The sequence below is a fragment of the Spermophilus citellus genome, assembly GCF_964194105.1.
Source record: "Spermophilus citellus genome assembly, chromosome: 2".
Lineage (NCBI taxonomy): Eukaryota > Metazoa > Chordata > Mammalia > Rodentia > Sciuridae > Spermophilus > Spermophilus citellus.
Genome location: NC_138183.1, coordinates 250,611,542 through 250,626,932, shown reverse-complemented (window position 1 = coordinate 250,626,932; position 15,391 = coordinate 250,611,542). Strand labels below are relative to the sequence as shown.

General features: G+C 46.4%; 1 protein-coding gene across 2 annotated transcripts; it reads right to left on the bottom strand.

The window, feature by feature from the left end:
- Window positions 1-91: 91 nt before the first annotated feature.
- ZNRD2 (zinc ribbon domain containing 2) lies at window positions 92-1,531 on the bottom strand. Of its 2 annotated transcripts, XM_081281900.1 has the most exons (4): window positions 1,378-1,531; window positions 1,133-1,284; window positions 921-1,005; window positions 92-479 (listed from the first exon to the last, which is right to left on the bottom strand). In XM_081281900.1, exons 1-4 carry the CDS (start codon window positions 1,394-1,396, stop codon window positions 136-138), a joined length of 600 nt encoding a protein of 199 aa, XP_081138026.1. In that variant the 5' UTR covers window positions 1,397-1,531; the 3' UTR covers window positions 92-135. The 2 variants fall into 2 exon arrangements, with proteins under 2 accessions (XP_081138026.1, XP_081138025.1); XM_081281899.1 differs by having other exon boundaries at window positions 1,133-1,429.
- Between the last annotated feature and the right edge of the window lie 13,860 nt (window positions 1,532-15,391).

Below are 15,391 nucleotides of genomic sequence, written 5' to 3'. Positions count from 1 at the left end.
GCCAAAAGTAGGAAAAAGGGGAGTGGAGCTGGGGCTGGCATGCACATTTAGAACCAAGGGAAAAAAAAAAACCACACACAGGAACAGCGACTTTTCTAGAGGGTTTTTCAGGGGTGGGGTGGGCTGGGCTGGGTCTTAGTGCTGCAGCTGCTTCAGGCTGCGCAGGGCCTCAGCACATGCCCGGATGAGGCTACACAGCTGAATGCTAGTCTCCAGGGAAGTGCTAGAGCCCAGCTCAGTTGAGGCCCAGGTGAGCTTCTGCAGGAGGGCTGCCTGTGTGCAAGTCACCACATCTGCACTTGGAGCCGTAGCAGGAGTAGGTGGCCCCTGGGCTGCCTTGAGCCCTGCTGCAGCTCCCTCACAATGCTCCGGTCGTGGTACTGGGGGCTGAGGTGTGGGCCTAGGGCCAGAGGGCAGCTCTGTGGCAGAGGATAGCTGGTGTTCCCGAGCTTGGGAGAGGGCAGCCTGGGCATTCAGGGCTAAAAAGGGAAGAAAGTGGGTGGAATGGTCAGAATGACTGGCACACCCAGGAACCCTCTATTTGTGCTCTTTACTGTTTTCTTTTGTTTTTTAAACTATGCTGCAGATTTTTAAAACTATGCCCAGAGCCTTGGACATGTTAGGCAAGCACTTCATTGAGCTACACTCTCAGTCACAACCCACTTTCTATTTTTCTATCACAGTTTTTTATGCCCTAACTTGATGGGCCCATCAAGACTGTGCCTGATTGCGCTCAGACTCTCCCGCAGTGTGGGAACAGGAGGTGCTTAGTGTTCTCAATGAATGGTCCTCTCCAGAGCCTAAAGGAGAAAGCATCTTGGAGTCTGCCCACCCACAGACTCCACTGTCACCTCCCAGGCCTACTGTTCTGGGCATCTACCACCACAACTATTCCCCACCGAGCACATCGGACCCCTCACCCGGATTATCTTTATCCACGTCTGAGTCGAGCTCCTGACAAGCTACGCAGTAGATTTTCCGCTGTTTGTCTTGGAGAAGGATCGTCTGGACCAGAAAGCACACGGGGTAGGGTGAGAAGCGGGGTGATGGGATTCAAAGGGGAGGGCTGAGGAGGGGCCATGCGGCCTGCCCGCGAGCCCATCGCCGGCCACTCGCCCGAGCCTCTCCTCACCCCACAGTCCGCGCACGTCTCGCCCAGCATGCGGTAACCGCGCAGCAGGTAGTCGCCCATGAGCCGGGAGATGCGATCCTGTCGCTCCCGTCGCGCCTGCAGCACCTTCGTCTCCGCCTCAGTCGGGGGCTCCCAGGAGAAATCGTCGACTTCTGAGGAAGACAGGCACAAGGGACCGGGATCTTGCCGGAGCGAGCAGGCTCCCGCGCCCCGCAGCCACAGGCCCCCGTAGCCCAAGTCCTCACCAGCGCCGTTCAGGGCCATGTTGCCGTTGTCGCCGCTGGGCTCACCGGAAATGTCGCACAAGCCAAGCGCCTTCGCCGCGCCCCCGCCCCTTCCACAAGGGCCTGAGGATGAGGGCGGAAGTGACGCATCCCAGGAGTCCTCAGGATCTCGCTCTGCCCACAGTGGGGCGTGTCTGCAGCGGTCTCGACCTTACCCGGGAGGGGCGTCAGTCACCCAGAACCTGGCAGACAGAAACTGGAGGGGCGTGTTCGGGGAAATCCTGCTCGCGACGTAGGGCTCGGGAGTGAGTTCGCTAGGTCTCTTTTCCTGCCCTCCGCGAATTGAGGGGACCACTTGATTTGAAAAGCCCTCGCTGGCCTCTGCCTGACTTGGGGTTGTCCTTTCCTCACAGGCTGAGCCGGCGGGGCAGTGTCGTAATCCCAACCAACCACCGCCACCGTGGTTGCGCGCGTGTGGAGCCTCACTTGCACCAGCGGGGATCATTGTCGCTTTCGGCTTATTTCAAGACCCTCCCCTTCTGCACGTCCAGGGTTCCAGTCTGTCACATGCTCTACCCCCACCTAGTGCCAAGACCTGGGACTCCTGGGACTAATGCAAAGCCTGTCCCTAAGCAGACCTTTATTATTATTATTATTATTATTATTATTATTATTATTATTATTATTATTATTATTAAGTTTATGACCTCAGAAAGTTTGCTGACTGAAAAACCCCGCTTTGTGCTGGGCATGCGCAGATCAGGTTCCAGCCGCGCCGCTCTGGAGTGGGGATGGGGGACTTATTACATATACTTGTGATTGTTAGGCTTTTCTTAAGTGGATTGCAAGTGAAAATTGCTGGTACTCCCTGAACATTGGCCTTTATGATTTTCCCCCTTCTTTCGTGTTCGTTTTCTATGTGCATCTACCTCCTTATTAGATTAGAAGCAGATGGGGTAGGCAGGGGTCCCTTAGATGTGCAACTTGCTAGGTCTCAAGGCTGTAAACCAGGACAGTAAAAAAGGAGTTAGGACTAGACCCCCCATAATCGCATCCGAAACCTCCTTCCCTGGACAAAACATGATTTTTTTTTTTTTTTTTTTGTACTAGGGGTTGAACTCAGAGGCACTTGACCACAGAGCCACATCCCCAACCCTATTCTGTATTTTATTTAGAGACAGAGTCTCTCTGAGTTGCTTAGTGCCTCACTTTTTGCTGAGGCTGGCTTTGAACCCATGATCTTCCCATCTCAGCCTCTGGAGCCACTGGGATTACACGCGTGCCCCACCATGCCCCACAAAATATGCTTTCTTAATCTTACTTGTAATGCCCTTCACCAATCCCCATCTTCCTCCTACAGGACCCCCTGGCACTGCCATTTTTTTCACCCTTGCTGCCTCCTAGGAGAACCCTGTGTACCTCTTTACTCTCTCCATCATCAACAGGTTCTTGGGCAGCAATGTACTTAACTCAGGGCCTGCATCCCAATTCATTTCTGCCAGACTGACTATAGAAACTGTCCCTGAACCATCTCTTGGACTCCAGCCTATATGCACAGACTTTCCAGGCCATTACAGTCTCCAGTTCCTGCCCATCCTGAATTCCCCAGTGTACCCTCTGTGTCATCATCAAGACCCACTCAACTCCTGTTCTGCCTGGTATCAACTGGTCATTTATCCTCCCATTTTTCCCCTTTCATTTTCTCCTCATATTGTTGTTCTGTTGTCACCATTTCACAGAGTAGGAAACTTGAATAAGTCTTTTAAAACATATGGCATGTTATATTTGTTCAGAACTAGCTGGCATCTCCCTATTACACTTAAACAATAGTCCAAAGTCCTTATTATGGCCTCCAAGATCCTACAAATAAAATCCTTGTTCCCTCTCATCTCTTCCTACTGTTCCTACTTTCTTCCTGTCCCACTACTCCAGGGAATTCTATCCCCTTCCTCTCTCAGGACTTCTTCCTCAAGATCCACTGTAGGGTGGACAAGACATAGGCCTGGAATCAGGCAGGCCTGAGTTTGATCCTAGATCTTCTGCTTACTGGCTCTGTCACCTGGAGGAATTGACTTCACCTCTCCAGACTTCAGTTCCTCCTCTGAAACAGAGCTACTTATGTTTACTTGGCAGGATTGTATGAGGATGTAGTGAGGAGATGTGAGTAAAGAGTACTAGGCAACTGTTCTCTACCAATCTCTCATTTATGCAGGTTTTGCAGGAGCAGAGACACAAAAGAGTATGTACCTTTATTCTGGACTATCTTCAAGTATGTTTGTATAGTGTACAGCCTTGGACTGTAGAAATAATGGCTCCTTCTAGAGCAAAGGGCTGCTATACCCACTGTCCCTTATAAAAGATCTGGGTTCTCTGTAATTCAACTCACCATCTATGCAGGCCCCCTTCAATAAACTTGGAAGGGGGAAGTAACAGATATGCTTACATTCATGTTGCTTGCTGTGCTGTAATAAAGTCCTTTGTCTTCATCCCAGAAGTCTTGTGTCTTTTGCCAGCATCCATGAACTTGTGTCAGTCTTAACTAGTTTGTTTAAAAGTAGGGTAGGGTCAGGTGCGGTGGTACATGCCTGTAACCCCAGCGGCTTGGGAGGCTGAGGCAGGAGGATCATGGGTTCAAAGCCAGCCGCAGCAAAAGTGAGGCACTAAAGAACTCAGTGAGAGTCTGTCTCTAAATAAAATACAAGAAATAGGGCTGGGGATGTGGCTAAGTAGTTGAGTGCCCCTGAGTTCAATCCCCAATACCCCTCCTGCATATCCTGCATAAATATGTCCTGGGGAGGAATAGATAGCTTCTCACAGTCAGATACAGGTCTGCCTCATTGAAACAAGCAGTAGTGACACTGATCCCGGAAGTACAGAAGTTCCCATCCCCTTTCAGCATAGGGTAAAGGATGGGGTGTAGCTCTGTGGTAGAGCATGTATTTAGCAGGCCTAAGATACTCAGCATGCCTAAGAACCTGGGTTCAATCCCCGCATCCTCCCACCAAAACCAAAACAAACCGCCCCAAACGGGGAAAAATCTTAGATCTTAGTTCTTTTCTTAAGTTAAAGATTCTTTTATTAATAAATTCTAACTGTGGAATGCTTCATGAATTTGCATGTCATCCTTGCATAGGGGCCATGCTAATCTTCTCTGTACCTTCCAATTTTAGTATATGTGCTGCCAAAGCAAGCAATATACTTCTTGACATTGATGCCAATGAGGGTAGAATGGGGACAGAGATGTTGCTTTTTGTAAGAAAGATGAGGATTTCATGGGCTGATTAACAGGTTTTGAAGGAAGGACAGGGAATTGGTAGCATGCTTGTTGACCAAATTGTATGACCAACTGGGCAATAAAGGTTTTCACCTTTTGTTTCATAAGGAATTAGGTAGTTGCTTACAGGCCAGTTACCATGAAGTAGGTTCAAAGTCAGCTACCAGTCATTTCCCTGATTATTACTCCTCTCCTCTGGGTGGGGTTGGGGAATGGAGGAATAGATAGTTTCTCACAGCTACAGGTCTCCCTCATTGAAATAAGAAGTACTGACACTCATCCCGGAATTATAGAAGTTTCCATCCACTTTCAGACAGCATTTGCCAAGATGTACACACATACTAAATGCAGATGGAGTAAAATTTATTACCACTATGGACAGAAACTGGATGACTCATTAGAATTTTGGCTGGTTTACTTCGAGGCTGATAGGCAGGACACATGGTGCTTGGTTAAAAAAGAATGGCAACAGCCGGGCCATTGTACAACTCAGCCCTACTATCATGACAACCTTCTGTCTATTCCAAGATCACAGTAGAGGGTCTCAGAGTTATTTTTTCCAGTGGGTCCTGGATGCTGCAGGGACCCATTACCGGGACCTTCACTCTCTTAAGCAAAGTTTCCTGAGATGGGCGAAATCCAATAGGAAATCATAGATGGGCTACTGATTACTCTTTGGGCTCTTTCTGTTCTGGTTTGCAATGCTGATAAAGATGACCACCAGAGAAGGAGAGAATGACCCCCCCAAAATTAGATAAATTCTTGGGATCAGCTTCACCACTCTAGAAAACTCCCAGCTGTTATATTAAAACCAGGTGAAAACCTAAGAGATCTTATTATGACGACAGAAATACCCGCCATCGCTGCATGTTGTTGGGCAGTGTGGTTATTAATGACTATTTCACCTCTGGGAGACTTTAGGACTCAACAACCACAGCCACATCACTTTCTATCAACAGCTGTGAGGTCTGCACCATTGGCTGACCTGGGTTTGAGTGGCTCGGTCTCTAGTTAAAGGTTTGTCAATTCTTTTCAAATAATTGACTTCTGGATTAGTTGATTCTCCCTGTCGCTTTGCACTCAAATCTTGATTATCCTTATTGTCCTCCCTTCTGCTTGTATTGGTTTGTTCTTCGAGTTTCTTTTTCTTTCTTTTTTTTTTAAGAGAGAGAGACAGAGAGAGAGAGAGATAGAGAGAAAGAAAATTTTAATATTTTATTTTTCTTTAGTTTTCGGCAGACACAACATCTTTGTTTGTATGTGGTGCTAAGGATCGAACCCGGGCTGCACGCATGCCAGGTGAGTGCGCCACCGCTTGAGCCACATCCCCAGCCCCTCTTCGAGTTTCTTAAGGCAAAATATTAGGTTATTGATTTGAGATTTTTTTTCCTTTTCAACATAAACATTAACAACTATAAATTTTCCCCTAAGCACTTCCTTTAAAAAACAAAGGTCACAGCTATGCAAGTCAGACAGACACCAAACAACGTTCTAACATCTATAGGACACTCCATAAACAGCAGAATTCATATTCTTTTGAAATGTACATGGAATACTCTCCAGGATTGACCGTATGTGAGGTCTGAAAACTCTCTAAGGATCCATACATTGAAAAAGATTGAACTCATACAAAATCTATTCTCATTCCATAATCGAATGAAATTAGCAATCAATAACAGAAAGGGATTTGGGAAACTTTATACAGAAATTCAACAACATACTCCTAAAGAATCTATGGGTCATAGAAGAAATCACACAGGAAATTAGAAAATACTTTGAGATTAATTAAAATGAAAACAATGTAGAAAAATTTATGGAATTCAGCCAAAGTGGTGCTTAGGGGGAAATGTATAGCTTCTAATGTTTATATTAAAAAAGGAAAAAAGGGCTGGAGTTGTGGCTCCATGGTAAAGCACTTGCCTAGCATGTGTGAGGAACTGGGTTCAATTCTCAGCACCATATATAAGTAAATGGATAAAATAAAGGTTCATCAACATCTTTAAAAAAATTTTAAAAAGAAAAAAAAGATCTCAAATCAATAAATTAATGTTTCACCTTAAGAAACTAGAACAAACCAAAAACAAGTAGAAGGAAAGATAATAAAGGAAGAATAATAAAGATTTGAGTGGAAATAAGTGAAATAGAGAATAGAAACTGATCCAAAAGTTTTTTAAAAGACCAACAAAATTGAGGAATCTTCAGCTAGAGACTGATCCAGGTCAGCCAATGGTGCAGACATCGCAACTGCAGGTGGAAAGCAAGGTCCTGCAGCCACCCAATGTGAAATGGACAAAGTGGGTAACAAGAACACTGCCAGGGGCTGGGGATGTGGCTCAAGCGGTAGCGCGCTTGCCTGGCATGCGTGTGGCCCGGGTTCGATCCTCAGCACCACATACAAACAAAGATGTTGTGTCCGCCGAGAACTAAAAAATAAATATTAAAAAAAAAAGAACACTGCCAAACACCTAGCAAAGTTTTCATCAAACTGAAACTAATCATGGAAACAAATCACAGCTGCTCAAACTGTCTGTCACTCACATAGATGCCCGTGTTAAGGGCCCATTATATGATGACACTGACGGGGATCAAGCTGTTGATCATGATTCACTGCTTGCTGCACTGCCATTTTCTCATTTCCACCTGGATTCATCACCATACTAGACTGGCAGCACATTCGCCATCATAGAGGGGGTACAAAGGAAAGGATTCTGTGCTTCTGAAGCAGAGGCTGCCACTCCATGCCTGACTTGTGATTTCTGCCAAAAGTTCATCTGTTTATTTCACAATAAGGGAGATTACACTATATGTAGCACCGCCCCTGCCCACATCTGACAGATTAACACACGAGATGCTCGGTTCCCCTTTGGGACTATGGTGATACCTCACACTTTTCAGGTCAAATGGTGCCTTGCCACTGTGGTCCTTTATTATTATTATTATTTTATTTTAGTTGTAGATAGACACAATAGCTTTTTTAAAAAAAATTATTTTTGTGTGGTGCTGAGGATCAAACCCAGTGCCTCACACATGCTAGGCAAGTGCTCTACCACTGAGCCACAACCCCAGCCTGCCATTGTAGTTCTTGAGATGAATCTGTGTTGTGTTTACAGTTTTCTGGACCATATGAAGTCTTTTATCCCAAAAGCCACTCAGAATAGGCTGACAGTGATCATGCTCCCTACCACCCCTGTGAGCTCTGAAACAGCCTCCTCAAAAATCAACTCAGGGATACTTCTAGCTCTCCCTCCTGGTCCCCACACCTTGGTGAGGCAATCTAATTATGAATGCAGCTGTCCCCAGGATGGGACCATCTCCCATCTTGGCCACATCTTTCATGAAGATTGGAATGTGAGGGTGGAGGTTTTTTTAGAACAATTTTGAAAATTCCAGGTTCCATCCTCACCATGTAGGGGACACGATGCTTCTTTCTTCCCCCTAACATCAATTTCAGGCCAGGCTTGTTGGTGATTCCCAGGTAGCAGCCTAGTCAACAGGGGGATTAGAAGATTCAAACGTGTGTGTGTGTGTGTGTGTAGTGTATGGTACTGGGGATAGGATCCAGGGTCACTTTACCACTGAACCACACCCTCAGTCCTTTTTTTTTAATGTTTTGATTTGAAACAGAGTTTTGCTAAGTTGCTGAGGTTGACCTTGAAATTGTGATCCTCCTGCCTCAGCCTCCCAAGTTGCTGGATCCAGGTGTGCATCATTGTGTCTGGAAAGACTCAAATGTAATTGTGGTGCAGGCCACCAGAATTCTCTTGTTGGCACTCTTGGGATCAGAGGAATAACTGCAGCCCTTGGCTGTGACACCTCTCTCAGATTCCCTCAATATTCCCTGCCACATACAAACAGTGGTCCATAGGCTAAGTGGGGACAGAATGTATCCCTATAAGTTTGATTAAAATGCCCTTGTCCTTTTCATACCTGACACTTTCAGGTGATGATTAGGAGGAGGAGACGATCAGGAAAAGGGAGAAGTTCCAGCTACTGGAATGGGATATACAAATTTTGAGTCAGAGGAGGGAGAGCAACAGCTTTGGCACCTGGGAAGGAACAGTTCAGACCCTGGGGACATGGGAGAAGGAGAAATATTAATCAGCTCTGTCTTTCCAACCCGCTTTCCCTGGAACCTTCCTTGCTAAGGGAAACACCCTGCTTCACCTCTCCCAGACTGTTGCAAGTGCCTTAAATTTAAGACTGTGGATCTGCCATTCTCCACCTTGGTTCTGTCAGGGATTTGATTGCTATTCTGCTTAGCCTTCCCAAGAGATGGGAAATGACAGAGGTGGCCTCAGCTCCTGTACCTCCCACATAAACACCAATACTCATATGCTGTCCCCATCACTATTCCCATAGCCAGCACTCAGTCATTTCATGGGGTAGTGGCACAGACAAACAGGACAGGTTGACTTATGGTTCTCAGTCCTTCCCAAAACAAGGGGTAGACTCAATTATCCAAATGGGGTTGGGAGACCTACCAGCTTGTGAGGAGGCCACACTGGAGGCAATATCAATCGGTGTCCCTCAACTGATGTAGGTCCCACTTATTTGAGACAGCTTTGTGTTTCTTCCCAAAAGTGCCATGAGCCCCTCCGCACCAGATTCTACTTTTTATGTGGAAGTCAAGCATTAATTTGCTTCTCTCCTGAAAACAGTCTCTTGGAATCTGTCCCTGACTTTAGCCAAAGTGATCACCACCTTGAGTCACTAGGTCAGTCTCTATTCACTGACCAAGGTTGATATGGTTGATTGGATCTCTCTGGGCTTCTTCCTTATGGCCAAGACAGAGTCTGTGCAGTTAATTTTTTAATTTTCTTTTTCTTTTCATTTAATATTTTTAATAGTAGATGGACAATACCTATAATTTATTTTTATGTGATGCTGAGGATTGAATCCAGTGCCTCGGTGCTAGGTGAGCGCTCTACCAACTGAGCTACATCCCCAGCCCTATGCAGTTAATGTATCCCCTTGTACCTGGGTTGGTTAGTGCTTCATGCCTAGTGGAGGGGTCTGTGCAGAAACTTAAGGAGGAAGCCACCTGGTTTTCTAAGATAGGTCTGATGTTTTATAGATTTGCTCACCTGGGACCACGGGGGACATGGGTGAAGTCAGTACTGCAAGTTAGCCTCATCCTGCTGCTTGAAGACCTGTCTGCAGTGACCTCAATTAAATGTTGTATGTGACAAATGGGGAAAAAATGGTTTTATCCCCTGTTGATCAAATTACCATGGAAGGGGCTGGGGATGTGGCTCAAGCGGTAGTGCGCTCGCCTGGCATGCGTGCAGCCCAGGTTCAATTCCCAGCACCACATACAAACAAAGATGTTGTGTCCGCCAAAAACTAAAAAAATAAATATTAAAATTCTCTCTTCTCTCTCTCTCTTTGAAAAAAAATTTTTTAAAAATCTTAAAAAAAATTACCATGGAAGTAAAAAAAGCCAAGTTGGTGTACAAGTGAGGAGGGGATATTACTGTAAGACAATTCTCTATGAGCCTCTGGAGTTTCTGCACATTTTGCAATGAGGCACTAATTGCCTTTGCTCTGGACTCTCTTTTTCAAAGATATAATGAAGAGCCATGGAAGGTGGAGATAGTGTCTCCCTCCAGAGCAAGAGATGGGCATGCTCACTGGCTTTGGGTTCCCTAAGCTTAGAATTCTGATCCATACTACAATACACTCCACATGCGAGCACCAATCTGAGCCCATCTACATCACCCCAGTGGAACTTGGGGACAAGGGGACAAGCACATGCTGCTGCTCATGTGGTTTGCTGTGCCATGATAAAGTCCTTTGTCTCTGACCCAGGAATCTCATGTCTTCTGCTAGAATCCTTGAACCTGTGGTAGGCTAACTTGCCAGCTTCCTAGTGGGGTAAGATCTCAGACTTTTTGTGGTCTTTGACAAGAGGAAGGCATATAGAACATTCCTAGAAGTGTTGGTGGCAAATACATTTGCAGTAGTCATGGCAGGTAGACCAGTTGCCTGGGAAGCAGTGGGCTTGGGCTCTTTCTGACCCTTCACCTGTCAACAGAATTTATCACAGGTTCCTGTGAGCAAGACCTGAATCTGTTCCTACCTGTGGGTAGGCCCTTTCCTGGGTAACAGTGCACACTGTGATGGCGTATTCACACTCAGCTACATTATAGGACCAGCTAAGACTGGTTTATCTGCAGGCGCATGTTCACATGAACAAGTGGCCTATGCCACTTTCATGTGACTCTGCAAAGCATAACTTACAGCATTGTGCTTTCCACACTAACAGGCACTTTTTCTTCTTTCCTGCATGTGAACTGATCTGACATTTCTGGGAAATTAAAAGGACTGGATTCTTAATGAAAATAACCCTACTCCGTTTTTGGTGTGTTTTCTTTGTGCCAGGCACTGAGCTAAGAGCTTTTCAAGAAGCATCTCATTTAACCCTTAGAACTTCACTGAGTTAGGTCTTATCAGCATTCCAATTTGCAGAAGAAAAAGCTGAGGCTTGTATCCAGTAAGAGATTTATCCCTGGTCACCTGGGACATGGCAGGGCTGGGGTTCATGACTCCATTCTGGAAGTCAGTGCTCCTCAAAGTCCTGAGTTCTCACCAGTAGGGCTTACCTTGGTGTAGAAGGTGAGAAAAGTCAAGGGGAGAAGAACCTTTATGATTTATTAACCATCAAAAGGGGCTGGGTGGCTGTGGTTGTGGCTCAGTGGTAAAGCATGTGCCCACAATGTGTGAGGCACTGGGTTCGATCCCCAGCACCATATAAAAACTAAAAAAACAAAATATATTATGTCCATGTACAACTAAGAAAATACACATAAATAAGGGGGAAATGGGAATGTGGCTTAGTATATACAAGGCCCTGGGTTCTAGCCAAAGCGCAGAAAAAAAATTAAATCATTCATATGAAGTGTGAAGTTAATTTCATTTTCCAATCTCATTTCTCCATGTTTACCATTTTGGTACACACAATAAATGACATATCTGCAGGATTCATCAATGACCACTTTCAGTACAGTGTCTACGGAGAGAGATGCTTCTGAGTAGAATTGTCCCCTCCAAGCCTCTGTAACTCCACCCAACCTCTTAAAAAAAAAAAAAAAATATATATATATATATATATATATATATATATATATATATATATATATATTAGTTTTAGGTGATGCAATACCTTTATTTATTTTTATGTGGTGCTGAGGATCTAACCCAGTGCCCCACCCATGCTAGGTGAGCGCTCTACCCCTTGAGCCACAACCCAGCCACAACCTTTTTCGACCTGATGGACTTGCCTGAAACTCCTGATTACTACTCCAGAGCCATTTCTTTCCTCAGAGCCTAGAAGCTTCCCAGAGACATTCAGAGCTCAGTGAGAGATGGTACATAGACAGGCACATGGTACTTCTCACTGCCGTAGTTCTCCTTGTGTAGATAGCCCCTGTCCCATCATACAGCCCATCACGGCTCCCAGACCTAGATAACAATGAAGAAAGCTAATATATACTGAGTATGTGTATGTACCTGGCATTGGTTACAGGTTTCATAAATACCAGTTCATTGTTCCCTGTTGAAAATTGAGAAAGCAGATACATAGAGAAATGGAAGAGATTTTCCCAATTCACATAGTGTTTTGTGAATTTCCCAATTCACATAATACAACCAGGATAATCATTCAGAAAGCAACCACTGTGCTGTCTTCTTTTTGGTACCGGGGATTGAACTCAGGGGCACCTGACCACTGAGACAGATTCCCCAGCCCTATTTTGTATTTTATTTAGAGACAAGGTCTCACTGACTTGCTTAGCGTCTCACTTTTGCAGAGAATGGCATTGAACTCGAAATCCTCTTGCCTCAGCCTCCCGAGCTGTTGGGATTATAGGCACTACCTCTCCCAGCCTGAGACATAACTATCTTTTTTTTTTTTTTTTTAGAGAGAGAGAGAGAGAATTTTAATATTTATTTTTTAGCTCTTGGCAGTGTTTTTGTATGTGGTGCTGAGGATCGAACCCGGGCCGCACGCATGCCAGGCAAGCGCGCTACCGCTTGAGCCACATCCCCAGCCCCATAACTATCTTGATTTAGACTGTGAAGCTGTGTCCAGTCAATCTCTCAACAGGGCATCAGGAGCCTGTCCTGTTAAGGATTCAAGTCCTGCTTCTGCCACGGAGACTGTGTAACCTTGGCTAATTTCCTAGCCTTCTCTGGGCCTAAGAACTCAAACGCAGTCTAAACATTTGCTGGGCCTGGTTTCATGGCTCCTCTTTGTCTCAGTCTAGAAAAGCCCTCATTGCCCTCAGGACCCACCCATCTATCTTCAGGATATTTGTAGGATTTCCCTGCACATACCCCCATTCCTCTTCCCAGGAGCACTGTGTAGGTTTTAAATCAGGCATGCTTGGGTTCAGTCCCTGCATCTAAATCAACAGATGACCTGAGTCAAATCATTTCATCTGGGCTGGGGATGTGGCTCAACTGGTAGCGCGCTCGCCTGGAGTGCGTGCGGCCCGGGTTCGATCCTCAGCACCACATACCAACAAAGATGTTGTGTCCGCCGAGAACTAAAAAATAAATATTAAAAAAAATAAAATTCTCTTCTCTTTCTCTCTCTCTCTCTCTCTCTCTCTCTCTCTCTCTCTTTAAAAAAAAAACTAAAGTTAAAAAAAAAAAACAAAAAAAAATCATTTCATCTTTCGGAGCCTTGGTTTCTCCTTTGCCATGTGGCTGAAATGACTTGACAGTGTAAAGTGCTTGATGCTGTTCTTGTCTCTCTGTATTGTCAATCAACAAAATGCAGCACCTTCTGTGTGCCAGGCCCTGAGGAAAAGAGGGCCTTGCAGGCCCAGTAAGCAAAGTGAAGACACTGAAGATTTCAAAGGCAGGAGAGTAACATGGTTGGAATTATTTTTGTTTTCTTTTTTTCCCCTAGTGCAGTGCCTGGGGATTGAACCCAGGGCCACACAATCTACCACTGAGCTATACCCCCAGCTCCAGAGTTAGGTTTTAAAAGATGACCCTGGCACCAAGTGAAGGAGGAACCAGAGGAGGCAGAGTAACTGTGGGAAGACCTTTTAGTGAGTGGCCTTAATGATCTAAAATGACCAGAAGGCCACAGTCTCTTTTAACTTACAAGAGAACACACATTTTGGAGGTGTGCAAATCCATCAGATTCCGGGGAGATGATGGGCCACATGCAGTGAGGAAGCTAGAAAAGCTGGGCAGGGCAAGGACACCAAATGCGTTGGACTCTCAGTTTACCCTGCAGATCCACTTTGCAGCTGGCACCTCCCTGCTGCAAGTCCCTGTGTCCAGCTAGAGTCCTGGGAGCAGGAGGAGACTAGGGTAATAACTGTTTATCCAGTTCCTTCCCTGCAGGCAGTAGGGGAAGAGGCGCCTCAGGTGTCTGCCCTCCCTCCAGCTCTAGCTTCTCCCCAGTTGGACTCAGGGAGTGATGGCTCGTCTCCTAGCCCTCAATGGTGCTAAGGGCCTCCCTCTGTTGTTAGCTCCCAGAGAGGTGGTTCCCTCTGCTGCTCTGCTGGCTTGCCTTGTTTGAGGGCCACTTCCTGTGAAGGCCCTGAAAGCTTAAGGAGTTTGATGATGACAAGAGGCAACTGAGCACCGCTGCACGCTGAGCTGGTGGGTGCTTTCATAGCTCTGTGGAGTCCCCTCAGCAGCCCCTGAAGAAGGGCTATCTGCCCTCATCCTTCTCCCAGCAGGATTTTACATGTTCGCCATGCCCTCCTTCTAGAACATTCACTTATCTTGGCCTTTCTCACACCAGCTCCCTCTGCTGCTGCATTTGGGTCTTTGGGCTGACTCTGCCTCCTCTCTGGGGTCACCTGGGGCTGGTAACCTGCCTGGTTCCCACTGGGCCCTCTTCTCTTCCTAGCTGAGCATCCATGTGTTGAGGACCCAGCCTGGATCCCCAGGCATATGTCCTCTCTAATCTGGTTTCAGGCGTCTCTTCTGGGATGACATAAAGTATCTCAAACCTAGCATGTACAACAGAGAGCTGAGGGCCCTCTGCCCCCCCACACCCATATGGGCTCAGGTCACCTGGGAGCCATTCATGCCACTTGCCTCTCAAGCACCCTCTGCTTCACAAGCCCTCAGATTCCACCTCCCAAATCCATCTCCACACAGTCCTCATGATGCCATCTCCAGGGATGAAGGCAGAGTGCCCTGATACAGTAAGTACCCTCTCAATGAAAATTAAACCCAGATTTCCCTCCATGCCCCCCCACCTCACCTCCCTCCCCCACTTTCCTCTCTCTCCTGTTACTCACTGGCTTTCCCTCAGGCCTTGGAAGAACTAAATTTCTTTCCCACCCCTTCCTTCTACACGCCCCTTTGTAAACAGTCTCTTCTTTGGTTTCCTCTGCTTCCTCAGCCTCCAGCAGGCATCTCTTCGATCCATCCTCCAGTCCCTGGTGCAAAAGGCCTTTTGGCAGAGGATCTTCCTGGGCCCCCAGGTCCCACTGCCACTTTTGCTGTCAGATACCTGCTCTTTTCTGTCACAGCACCTCCATGGTGGCCACCAATATGTGTGAAATGACTTGTCCCATGTTCATCTGCCCAGTATAGAAGCTCTGGGAGGGCAAGAATTTTTCTCGTGGTAGGCAAGAGCTTGGCATGTGGTAGATTCTCAATTTGGTGAATGAATAGATCACAGAAAAGCAAACTGAGGCGTAGAGAGATCAAGATTCCAAGCAGTCTCCTGGACCGTTTGTGCTGGCCAAGGTGAGCCACAGTCTGCTCTGGGCGGGGAAGGGTCGG

Bases quoted from the DNA above. Each gene is read 5' to 3' on its own strand.
- ZNRD2 (XM_081281899.1), bottom strand. From the start codon at position 1,396: ATGGCCCTGAACGGCGCTGGTGAGGACTTGGGCTACGGGGGCCTGTGG. The intron at 1,006-1,132 runs GTGAGGAGAGGC...TTTCTGGTCCAG, and splicing joins AGACGTGCGCGGACTGTGGG to ACGATCCTTCTCCAAGACAA. The intron at 480-920 runs GTGAGGGGTCCG...TTCCCTTTTTAG, and splicing joins CGTGGATAAAGATAATCCGG to CCCTGAATGCCCAGGCTGCC.